This window comes from Morone saxatilis, unplaced genomic scaffold (assembly GCF_004916995.1).
Source record: "Morone saxatilis isolate NCDOM2014 unplaced genomic scaffold, NCSU_SB_2.0 Contig18, whole genome shotgun sequence".
NCBI classification, from domain to species: domain Eukaryota; kingdom Metazoa; phylum Chordata; class Actinopteri; family Moronidae; genus Morone; species Morone saxatilis.
This window is the reverse complement of record NW_023339740.1, coordinates 18,029,162-18,042,277: the sequence shown is the minus strand read 5'-3', so window position 1 is coordinate 18,042,277 and position 13,116 is coordinate 18,029,162. Positions and strand designations below refer to the sequence as shown.

At 37.8% G+C, this 13,116-nt stretch overlaps 1 protein-coding gene across 1 annotated transcript in view; it reads left to right on the top strand.

Annotated features, from left to right (window-relative positions):
• Positions 1 to 13,116, top strand: part of syn2b (synapsin IIb) — a 73,849-nt gene that overhangs the window by 29,454 nt on the left and 31,279 nt on the right. Inside the window, exon 2 of the mRNA XM_035661748.1 lies at positions 11,209 to 11,266. Coding sequence (XP_035517641.1) covers positions 11,209 to 11,266 — 58 coding nt within the window. The remainder of the gene's footprint in view (positions 1 to 11,208; positions 11,267 to 13,116) is intronic.

The window sequence follows — 13,116 nt, the reverse complement described above, 5'->3', positions numbered from 1 at the left end:
GAAAAAGACGATGACGATGACAGCAGCAACGATGGGGGACAGCGAGCAGCGACAACAGTAACTGTAGCAATAATAATACTTAATAATAACTAATAATAATAACAATAATATCAGTGATTTTAGCAATGGTAGTCAAGCATTATGACAGTGGTAGTCAAGCATTATGACCACATTTGTTTGTCTCTCTGTGCAGAAAGACATGTCCCACTGCTCCTACACCGCCTGAGTGTGCCCCCAGAGGGCCTGGTTAATCTTATCATCAAACTGAGAAATTACATTGAATATGAAACATGACCAGAAACTGAAATCCTGTTTTTATTCAAGTGAAAAGGAAATGCTCCACAATGAAGTGACTGCAGATTTCGACCTGAACTTCCTTAATGCTTCACTCACACCACTTTATGCCTGACTTTTTCAAAACCTGTGACTCAACCTTGAAATTGTTCCGTTGACTATTTCTTTTTACTAGACTGTTTGTGTGTGCATATGCAAGTGTGACTGTGTGTGCATTTAAAATAGTCTGTGATTGCAGGTGTGTCTAGACAGACAGCAGGACAAAAAAAGACAATAGCCAGACAGACATCTGGATAAAGTGCACATAAAGTCTAATTTGTGCCAAGCCACTGCAGGGTTGTCTGCAATGATTTATCTGCTTTCCATCTTGCTGCAGACAAACACTCTGTCTCAACCCACCAGGAAGAGCACTCACCTTACTTTCACCTCGCTGAGAGATGATTCAGTGTGTAGCTGACATTTCAAGACTGGTTATCTTATTCCAAAGATCTCCAACGCTTTTGTGGTGGCCTCTTAGAACTTATACATCTCCCTGCTACTGTGGGATCAATAGGAATAGCCTATAATGGTGCCTGGTATGTGCGAGAAACTTTTTAGAAGCCCTGTTTCACAGTTGTTCCATCACAAGAGAATCTGATTAGATTGATGCGCTGCTTTTCTAACACAAATGAGTTGTACTGAATGCATAAATTTAAATCACTGTCTCAACTCGGTGTCCATCTCAGCCTTTCATAAATAAATAAAACATTCAGCGAGAGTGGAGAACCCAATCTTTAAAACTGAGAACACAGCTTTCTTAATCGTAAAAACGCCCACAGTGACAGGAGGGCATATATCTTACTTTTGTAGAGAAACTGATAAAAGGCAGACTTTGAGTTGAATTTAACATCATTTACATGAATACATTTGTCAAATAGCTTGTTTTATTGTTTCTCTGATGTTAAAAAACAAACTCGTAATACACATCAACAGAATCTCTGGCACAATTTATAGTAACCTTGGAATTGACTCAAATAGATAATAGTCTTGTTTTCACAAAAGAAGTGAAGTGAAATAGCTAATTACAACAGACATTTAACAAATATCTCAAACAGAGAAACAATATATCTGATGCAACCTGCAGTAAAACTAAAATTAAACTTTGAAAGGTAGAAATGTCAGCACGTGGTGAGGTAAGTGTTGAATCATTGACATAAATTTGACAACCCTCTCAACCCCCCTCAAACGTGACATGCTCTTACAATATTGTGCTATGAGACAGTATTGCACCTGCATTTCATATATTGGGTGTTTTCTTGAACTAAGATGAATGTGGTAAACATTATACCTGCTAAAAGCATTGTAGCATTTAGCTCAAAGCACCACTCTTTCTAAACAACTTCACACTGACAAAGCAAAAACTCCCATACATTGTGTTGCTCCAGCTTCTCAAATGTGAGTTTTTGCTGCTTTTCTTTCTCATATATGATGGAAGTTTGTCTATCTGTGGGTTTAGGGCTGTTGGTCAAAACAAGGAATTTGAAAATGCCACATGGGGCTCTTATAATAAAGATTTTTTCCATATGTTCTGACATGTTATATACAAAAAGATTATTAGTGTGTAGGATTTAGTGGCATACACTACTGAAAATGTATGAATATTATATTCCATTTCCTCCAAATGATCCTCCTAAATGTTACACTCTGGAACTTTAAGCAGTTAATCAGGAATAAAATTGACAGTTTAGTCGATAATGAAAATTATCATTAGCTGCTGCCCTAATCTGCTGTGTGTGCTTTTCTGAAAATCCACTAGAAATTCAATGAGGACAGATCCTGGCCCATTTTGTTTTTCTTTCTTTGAAGGTTTCCATTATGGGACAGAAATACAACAGACTTCATCAGGTTGTTTTACCACAGTCATAGAGGTTTTTCTGACACAGCCACCAATTTGCAGTTATAAGGAGGTTGGTTTCTTTTGCCTGGAGAACATCATTTTGAAATGAGCAATCATGCCCCGCATTTGCCAGTAATTGTTTGGCTTTGTCACTCTCACTAATTAATGGACTGTAAATCAAATACCATTGCATTCAGTCTGAATGAAAACAATACTGACTAATTGGCTGTCCAGGTCACGGTGTGATGGGAGTGACGATGACAGAATGTTGATACTAAAGCAGATAACGAGTGCAAAAGGTGTATAATGCTGTTAACAGTCACCTTAAAAAAGACTTGTTAGTTCCAGTACATAATTTTACATTTATTTTCTAAAACATCCAACAAGTCCACCTTTTGAATTTCTTCTATTAAGACATATTTCCTAATTTCCATTCCTACTCTCAGTGGAGTGCTCAGTTTGTCAGTTTCTCCAGCTTCATGTTTATTTACATATTGGTATTAATATTAATAACTGAAAGCCATAATGGGCTGACACTGCTGATCAGTTTACAATCCCTCCCCAGCTTGCATCCCAAATGTTGGGAAGTCTAGTCTAGTCTAGCCATTGTAATTACAAATCAATCACAAATTCAGCAAATGTTTTTTTTACGCCTGAAATTTTTCAGAACCAGTCTTTTGTGGAAACAAAATTAGATTGTTTCTGCCCAAGCTGTCGTGTTTTGCTGAGTTTGAAAACCGTGGATAGATTAATTTCTGGTGACATGCTGCTGCTGTCAGCTGGCATTCAAAAGTTGAATGTGAAAACTCATGTTAGAAAATGACTCTGTCTTGTTGTTAAGGTAGTGGTATTGAGATATTTCACTTAAGTAAAAGTACCACCACAGTATAAAAAATACTTCTCCTGAAGTCTTGCATTCAGAATTGTAATTAAGTAAAGGTATTTCAGTGTAAATAAAATGTACTAAATGTATAAAAAATTATAGAATTCATTATATTAATAACTCACTCTGTGTAGCCTTTTAAAGGATTAATGGGTAGTTCAACCTATAACAATGCATCATATTTTATAAAGTGATAATGTTTACAGCCCAAGGGGAAACTATAAAATACAGCTCCAAAATAAATGTAGATCAGGGAAAAGCACAATATTTCCCCCTGAAACATTGTGGAGTGAAAGCATGTGACACAAAGGAACCATAAAGAGATCTAACAATATTTCACTGTAACAGTTGACAATACTTCACAGTGTTAACCGACTCAAGTTGTTGCAGAATTACAAGACCTGACAGTCAGAAAAAAATGTTACCTGCAGATGGACTTTGAATAATAAATTGTTAGAGAAAATACAGGAGAACCTGGTGGAGGTAGTAAGGGTGGGAAAGGAACCAGAGAATGTACAAGAGAAAGGCAAAGGAAGCTGCAGCACGAAGTAAAAACAAAGCTGTCAAATTAAAAGGACAAGATAAAAAAAGATTGTCACTCCTACCTGCTTTCCAAGGACAAGAAGCACAATAACTGTGCTCTCATAGACACTACACAGGCAGGCACACACACACAGTTTAGTAACAAATCTCTCGGTATCTGCCAGCAGGATTTAGTGAAACCTCAAGAAAACAATCGACTCTGCTGTTGGCTTCAAGATGTTCCCTGGAAGGGTTTTTTTCAGTTACGCAGATGTGCTGTCAGTGGGTATCCTAACACACACACAAACCCACACCTACACACACGCTTACACAAAGTGTGTGCATGTGTGTCTACATGAGAGCACAGGCTGCCCTGTAGGCCATCATTTATCACAGTAATGTAATAAAACCACACAAACAAACCGCAGACACTGATTTCTCTAGCGCCGCAAAGACCCAAACACACACATCCATCACTAACACTCAATTGTTAAATGATGCAGGAAAACTGGGAAGAACTGGAAAACCATAAAATGAATGCCTCACGTATCTCGTTCAAGTGTACCGCACGATATTTCTGTTGTTAATCATCGGAGTCTGTTATTTTATCTTATTTTATGTCTTATCTGCTAAATAATATAATTTAGAATTTTGAAATGATTCCAGATTTTTGTAGCACTTCCCAATTAGGCTTCATTTCAAGTGTTCCTAGTTCTCAGTTGTAATAGTTGATAATCCTTTATCAACACTTTACATCAAAAATAAGCCATAAATTAAAAGAACTTTTCGGTTGCCAGGTTGCAAAAAAATCATTTTAGCTAGTGCTTATCCTTCTCCAGCATGACACTTGCTTTGTCTTTTTACATAATTCTTTAATTAACCAGGAAGACCACCTTCAACTGAGTTTCACCAGTTACCTTGTGGAAAAGAGCTGCAGTGCATCTGGTTGAAAATGTATTAATTAACAACATATTAATATGTACAACTGGAGAGTCAATGGATCATTGAAAAAAAACCTACTGTGTTTTTAATTACCAGTGCAACCTACTTAGAAGAAGTTATCATTTACTCACTACATGCCTCTTTATTAAATAACTTACCAGCAAAATGAATTACATTACTTGTTACATTACTTATAATCAGTGGTGGAAGAAGTATTCAGATCTTTTACTCCGTGGAAAAAGTAGTAAAACTTCAAGTAAGGGTTAGTAATATGCTAACCGACACCCATTACTCAAAGGGAGAATGCAAAGACATTTGGGTATTATATGTATTAATATTTTAGGCACTGCTGGCCACGGGTGCAAAGTATTCTATTGTTGGGCTCCAGTGGGAGGATGCATTGGTTTTTGCGGTTCATAAATCCAATCCAATAGAAAGCAAGTAATAAATGTAGTGCAATAATTTGCCTCTGACATGTAGTGGAGTAGAAGTATGTTGTAAAATGGAAATACTCAAAGTAAAAGTACCTTAAAATTGTACAATACTTGAGAAAATGTACGTTACTTTTCCACCACTGCTTTTAATACTCAGCTCTGTCAAAGCTGTGTTCAAACAACTCCAAAGCCTTGATATCGACACATTGTATTTTATGTATTCAACTCCTGTAGACATAAAATACAAGACATTGTAGCGAGTGACCAGACCCCTTGTATAGATGTACAGTATTCCCTCACAACTTACACAGAGAACTGACACATTGACGTGACACTCTTACACATGCACACACACGAGGACACTCTAGGAAAAATAAGAGTATGGCAAGAGGAGGTGTTACAGCCTCCTGTGCTGCAGCTGAATAATTCAAGCAACATCTTCAGCTCAGGGCAGAATACACGAACCACTGACTTAAAGCTCCGTATGCTGTGCATGTTCAGTCGGCGCAGCCAATCAGAGCTCTGGGTTCTTCACACATAATGTGCACAGAGGCACACTCAGGCACTGAAGGACGAATGTCAAACTGAGCACTGATACTCTGTTTGGAGAGGGAAGTTGAAGCCAAAATTGTTTGTCTGATGGTGTTTTTAATTGTTTGAGCATTGAGTGTATCTGCGTTTCTGATGAGTCTCTGAGTGATTTACTGCGGCCCACTGAACTGCTCTGTATAATCAGACAGCTGGTTTGTCTTGGCACAGTGTCACAACAAGCTTGGAAACATGCATTATGAGACTTAGACAAACATCAACCTGAGCATTGTTGGCTGGACCAATAAAGTCAGGTCTATTAAAGTTAGTGATAATTAGTAAAAAAAATTCATCTAGAGAGAAAAAATACTGTCCACTGTTTTCAGCTTTTTCTCCTTTAGACCATCACAAATAAAGAACTTCAGAGCCTGTGGTGTGCTGCTGCATCAGTTGGTCATTACCATGTACAATATTAGTGTTGCTGGGCAAAATGCAGCCATCCTTTTTCAGTATGCAGCTGTTTTCTTACTCTTTCCCTCCCCCTGTTTTCTCTCTGAGTCATTTTTGTAGTAATTTATCACACAATTTGGTTAAATCATAAACTTCTGTCAAGCAGTGCTTTCAGTAATAAACAATCAATAGAAAACTTTTTTTTAAAAACAACTTTTTCAGCGTTTTTCAGGAATTAGCAAACTCTAAGATCCATCAAGAATACCCAAAAATGTTGTAATTGTTGGGCCTGAAACTGGCGTATAGGTTGCATATAGTGTTAGACATATGTGATAAAAACACTTAAACATCAATTTGTCTTCATGGGGACTTAAACTGCATACTTCTTTGACCTCTGCCTATGACATTCAGTAACAAGTATGGCTTTAAAAACATCCAGTACGTAGTAGCATGCAGTAAAAAGCTTCCATAGAGACTCAAAATGAGTTCTTGGTCTGCAGCCAGCACAGGCCCCCTGTGTTATTCCTTCCTCTCATTTTAATGCCCTTACATTGTCTGACTGCAGTGTGCCAGCTAACCAAATAATTAGACTCCTGCTTTCTCCCACCGCACTAGAGCTGACAGGACTGCTTTAACACTTTCTGTACCCTTTCACCCCAATAGTCAAGAGTCTTGTTTCACTCCACTTGTGGATCAAGGCCAGGGCGTGTATGTTCTTGCACTGCCAGAGCCATTGTGCTGTACCACAAAGGGCAGATGGAGACTTTTTTGTAGGTTTATGAAAAAGAATTCCGGGTTATGTGAATTTATAAAACCAATCAGAATCACCAAGGCTCTAACTCTTAATTGTATAGTCCAACTGTGCTCTTGGTAATTATACTCACAGTTTTGTTTTTATCAAGTCAGTTTGAGTTAAATGCTGCTTTGCCTAGACAATAATGTCAACATGCTGTTCCCAGAGACTGATTTTCCACGCCTTAAAACACCATAGCAACACAATCTGCCTTAGAACGATCACTCTTGTCTCACTAAACCCATTAAACTGCAGTTGCTTATCATGCATGGTTCATTTGTATGCATACATCCCATTAATGCGTCTTTGCATTGAAGCGATCATGATAACCACTGATGGTAGAGGAAAACAGATGTGTGGAAAAACATGTGCATTTAAAGGGAAAGCGGGAATTAACTATGGCTATGATAGGAAAATGAGGGACAAAGGACATCAGCTATCATAATGTGATATGTGTAACTCGCTATATGATACAGGACTTTCTCACCATCTGATGACCCTTTAGCAATCAAGCATCTATATGTATTTTAGGAGATAGTCTCTGGGAACAGAGGAAATAGTGGAATCAAATGAAAATAAATCATTATTCAAACATAATAATGTTCATGTGTTGGGATAAGTAAATGTTTAGTTCAAACACTTAAAATCAAGAATGTAATATCTTTATTGGAATGATTATTAGGTAATGGCTTCTAATACTCAAGTCCACACTACAGCTATTGCACACAGTCTTTGTTATGTTCAGTGTAATTATTGTATTGTTGCAATACATCCTCCACTCATTCCTTCTTTGTATTTCTGTTGTTCGTCATCTCTTTCTCTCCGTCCCTTTCTTTCTGTCATTACCGTGCATTGATTTGAAAGGCTTAATTTCTACAGGGCCGTGTGGCTGTCTCAGACTCTTGGTCTCCTCCAATCAATAATGAAAGTGAGAACGCATCAAATGATCCTGAAAAAAAGATGGAGTCAACAAAGCTCAGCTGTTCAAATTAGCCCAGCACAGAACCTTTGGTAATGTTGTTTTCAGCGGCATGCTTGTTAGATTCACAAACCTGCATTAGAGTTGTTACTAAGTTTTTGCTAACTTCTATATAAGTATATATTCTATATGGTGCACAGAATGACATAGAAGTGCTCACAGGTCAAATTGTAGTAATAGGTGCTCCATACCAGCCAAATTACTGGTTATTTTAGGTCCACTTTAGCCAGAACCATTAGCAATTACTGTGTTCTACGTATGCTACTTATTTTGTATGATAATTCCTATGTATTAGTATTTCTTATCCTCAAAACTAGAACCATCTTCATTCCTCAGATGTTGAGTCCAGATGTGATGGGCTTAACTGCAAACTAGAATTAAAGAGATTTAAATTTACCTATATTTTCGACTCAGTCCAGCTTACTTTTGGGTACTACATTTGGATAAAGGGGCGAAAGAGGGCAATCTAAATCGTAATATAACCCTCACAATACTGAATAAATCCATAGGTCTGCAGATTATGTTAAAAGATTATATTGCCTCTTTTTTAAAGTGTTCATTGCAAGGTTGCATCTACAAATCTGTTTTTATTTTCAAGCCTTAACACCTATATTGGAATGAATACCAGCCATTTAATTAAAAAAAAGCACCTCTTCAAGATGCTGACCTTTATAAATAGCAAAACTCAATAGTGTGTAAACAACATAGCTTAAGTCAGTATAATTGAAAATATGTGGGTGTCTGTCTCTGAGGATGTATCAACTGTCTCATTTAAGTAGTTAATAGTTGCCTTAGTGGAAACAAAAACAAAGAAATCTAATTATATTCAAGTGTTCAAGATAGTGAGTCTCATCCACAGTACCAAAACTGTCTGTAATGAAGGAAACATTGCTGACTTGCATTCCTTGAAGTTTTCAAGTTTTATAAGACACAAGTGGGGGTCTAGAAATTGAATACAGGAAACAGTAGGGATGACCTGTCAGAGATGATATATTGCTCACAACTCCATAATGTGTGGCATCCTTTAGCCCAACAGGATGGAAATCTACAGCCACGTTATCTGCCCGGTGAGGCTGTAACACTCGTTACACCACGGAAAACAAAACTGATGGATGGATGAAATAGAGAAAAAACATTTCAGTTCCCACATCCTTACCACTGTCTGGGGTGAAAGTTTGGCCTGAGGGTAAATGCAGTTGTACATTTGTGTTGGCACTTGGCAGAGCCGAATTAAGTTTGTGGGGGTATATAGGAATAGAGGTCAATAGAACCATTGGGTTTCATTGTTACAGGTGACATCAGGTTACAATTAAGCATCTGTTTCACTGGCGGACGAAGGCACAAGTGTACTGATGAGCATTTCACCCTCAGACCTGTAGCATGCTTCCAGCTTCATTGTTTTATGCTGTTCTGGACCACAAAACCGACCGCTCACATTCATATCCTTTGAATGTTCAGGCTGCCCACCGCGGCAGCTGTGGTCGGTGCAGACGGAAGTCGCGACCACCTGGCTTACACCAAAGATTACGACAAAAGGTTGCAATTAGCATCGGTGCCAGGCTTAGCAAACTTAAAGGACAAGGCAAAGAAAAGACAGAGGTTAAAAATGGGAGGTTTGATACCTTACAAACCTTGGGCGGTTGAGTACTTAAACTTGCTGTAACAACTTTATACATGCTGATAATATGCCACAGCTTGTTTTACTGCCCCTAAGTGGCCAGAAAATGAAGTAATGAGCATAAAAGCTTTATGCAGATGTCTGTTTGCTTTTGTCATCCCACAAAATCAAATATAAAGGTTGTCTTTTTTTTCTTTTTGAGACAAGCACGTCCATCTTGTAAAAGACGTCTCTCAGATATTCACTTACAGCTCTGTTAGAAGGAGGCACATGTCATGTTTTGCTGTGTGCCAGCTACATCATGCTGTTTGATGGAATTAAATGAGGAAGCTACGTCAGCAGCCTTTCTGTAGAAGACAATAAATGGCCATTGATGTATTGGCCTGACGTCTTTGTGTGTTGTGTTTTGCATTGTGCACCGCAGATACTGAACACGTGCTGAACGTGGACCCCTTTTTAGACCCATTCATTAGCCAATGGGATTGGTTTTAAATATTTTCTTCTGAGAAACGAAATTAACGTTTTAATTAAAGCTGCAGGAAGTGATGGCATGTTTCATTTAGAAAGATGTTTTTCATGTGTGCTGCTTGTTTTTAATGATCTAAGAGAGGTTTCAGTGGTGGATATTTGGACGTCATCATGGCAACATTGCAGCGTGTTCAAGCAGCTGCCTATAATGAAGAAAAACACACATACCAACAGAACTGCACCCTCCAGCGGGAATGAAAAAGATGTAATGCTGTAATCCTAAAGTCACAAATTTTGCTGCCATGGTTATTGATTGTTGGAAGTTACGGCATCATACCCTCACAGTGTTTCTCTCACAGATGGTCTGATCCTAATGAACCAGACTAACAAGCCAGATGCCTCTGTGCTGCGCTACACAAGTTCCTATGAGGTTATATGGAAAGACTCACATACATTTTTAATTTAATTGGCACTGAGAGGAACCATGAGAGCACATATTTGATGTAACGTCATATTATGGTACGTAAGCTGGCATGATGTTTGGTGGGGATAAATTATATTATTGGAGGATTCAAGGGGGCTCAAGAGCCTGTTGACGAGACATTACATTTCGCAAAATATTCTGCATTGTAGCTGGTGCATGAACAAAAACATGAAGACAAGGAATGAAAATAAGGACAGGACTTCTTGAGGTTTACATGCTGTCAAGGTATTTCAGCTTTTATTATCAGCTAGGACTTCAAAAACATTAAAACTCTTCTTTGTTTGCTCTTGGTTATTGCTTTATTTAGCTTCAGTGTATGGGTTGATGACGGACGCAGTGTAAACCATATGCGATCCATTTACAATGTTGTTGTAAAATGAGACGTCCAGAGCATTTTGTCTGTTTGTGTTTTGGCTGGCAGCCTGTGCCTCTTTGCTTGTCTCTTCTTCTCTGTCGGCCTGTCTTTGTCTGTCTTCTCTCCATCTGCCTGCCTCCGTGTGTTTACTTGTAATCTATTTCTACATCACTCCTGATCAAGTGGCAGCCAAGATATTAAGAAGTCAACATTAAACCACACTGTTATTGGAAACATTCATCATTCAAGCTGCAAGACAGCATTTAATATTGCAGCCGAATTGCAGCCCTAACCAGAATTTAATGTTACCACCGTTTGAGATGACACTAATTGCAGTTTTGGAACAGCCACACTGATCTGCTGTTCAGTGTTCTGCTCTTTTGAGGCCGCTCAAAAAGCTCATTAGAATATACATTCTCCTACAGCTAAGAAAGTTTGGCCATTAAAAGTGCACCAGCAGGCATCCATTTTCTTTCTCTCATTTGTTCCACAGGGAGTGTGATGTCCAGTAGAGGGCAGCATAGACAACTGAGAGGGAACAAAAACTAACAAACAAACTAAATCTCTTCTCCTCTCTTGCAGGGCCAAAGTGTTTCGGGGAAAGAAGGTCCTTGGGGACTACGACATCAAAGTGGAGCAGGTAAAAAAATGATTTTATAGACCTATAATGCTGCAGACTCATGTAGGCTATAAAAGGTTGAGAGGGATCTGAACAGAGATGAAAGAGAACTGACACCGCATTCACGTTGATATGGAAATGCATAGGTATTCAGTGACACAGGTGCCCTAGCACATTTTTAATAAAAACAAAAGACTCTAGTAAAAGATCTACTTTTCTGTTGTTATAGCAGGTTATAAGTTCCTAGAAAGTTAAAGTGGAAAAGAAAGAAAACATGTTACTCTGCTTGCAGAAAATGGGAGGTCATGTTTCTCTGCCTGTGTGTGCTAGAGCAACCCACAGTGTGAATCCTACAGACTTTGTTTATCCCCTTACTTTTCATGTGTTGAGTGAACTATCTTGACCACTACTGGATGATTTATAACTCCACTTTCTAAAGCTATTCTGTAATATTCTAAGACATTATGGACCCCATCAGGTCAGCATTTGCTCAATACTTTGGTTTAAGACCAAACACCAAAAAAACAAATGATATCTCCATCAGAACAAACAAATGTTAGCATGTTAACAAGCTAAACTCAGACGGTGAACTGGTAAACATGACTTGCTAGCAGTGTTGGGCTAGTTGGTCAAAATTTCTCATTTCTCATTATTCTTAAAGTAATATTATTTGTTTACTTATTACTCCCTGCCAACAGTAATTAGTTACACTACTTGTTATATTAGTTCTCTGCAACTCCTCACAAAATTGGTAATTGTGTCTTTTCTACCTAAAATTCAGACTTCCGGTGGTTAAAACCCTGTTTGGTTTAAAAACTAGTTTCCTCAATGATTATAAAAATTAATCTGAGGATTGTTGGATTTCAAGTAGGTGGTACAAGTAAGGTTGTAACTATTTGTCTTTGGTTGGGGTAGCTGTAATATTATTACTGAAATGTATTAGTAATTAGTTACACTACTAGTTACTGTGGAAACTAATATTATCATTATTATCACTAGTAATGCCTTACTGCCCAACATTGCTCGCTAGACATCAACATGATGTTTAGCAGGCCCTTGATACTTATGCTAATGTTAATGCTAGCATGCTAAACTCTTACTGTACTGTATTATATAGAAAGATTTGAAAAAAACATCATCTCCGTCATGAATTTGTGTTACGGTGGTTTGCAACCCTGTCTACCAAATAGAAACTGCCAAGTCATTTTCTTAACATTTTGCATTTGTCATCCTCAGCAAAAAATACTTTTTGTGCCGTGTATATATTTAACCACCTATAAATGTATAACCACACTTTCAAAACCACCACAGTACTTCCAATGTAAAACTACACCAGATTCTTGGTATCAAGTTGTAGTGACTGTACATAGTTTTTTTATTAACAGTGGGTGGCATTTTGGTTTCATATTGGTTGAACCAACTAACCAGCAAGCTATTTTGCATCACTGCATTTGAAATGACTATTCTTTTGGGTTTCACACCGAACAGTTTCACACCTAATGGATGTTGACAGTTAAATTACAACCTCAAGCCTCACCACTGAAACGAAAATAGACAGCAGAGGAGACGGGAGTCGTCAGCTATGAGTCATAGAGAAGTCCTCACGATGTTTGCAACCACAAGTATATATGCATCATTTCACTAGGATAACTATATGGTTTAAGTGTACAATAGTATGTATTTGTTTATATTATATATTTATTGTTATCTCCTTTCCTTGCTTTTTATAGGGAAAGTAACTCAGTATTTATTTACTGTACAGTACAATTCATCAATTCAAATGATTAAACATAATGATGTGCCTAGTGTGAAACTAACTGTAATTATGGAATAATTAAATAGAGATGTGAAATATTAAATTTTCACAGTAA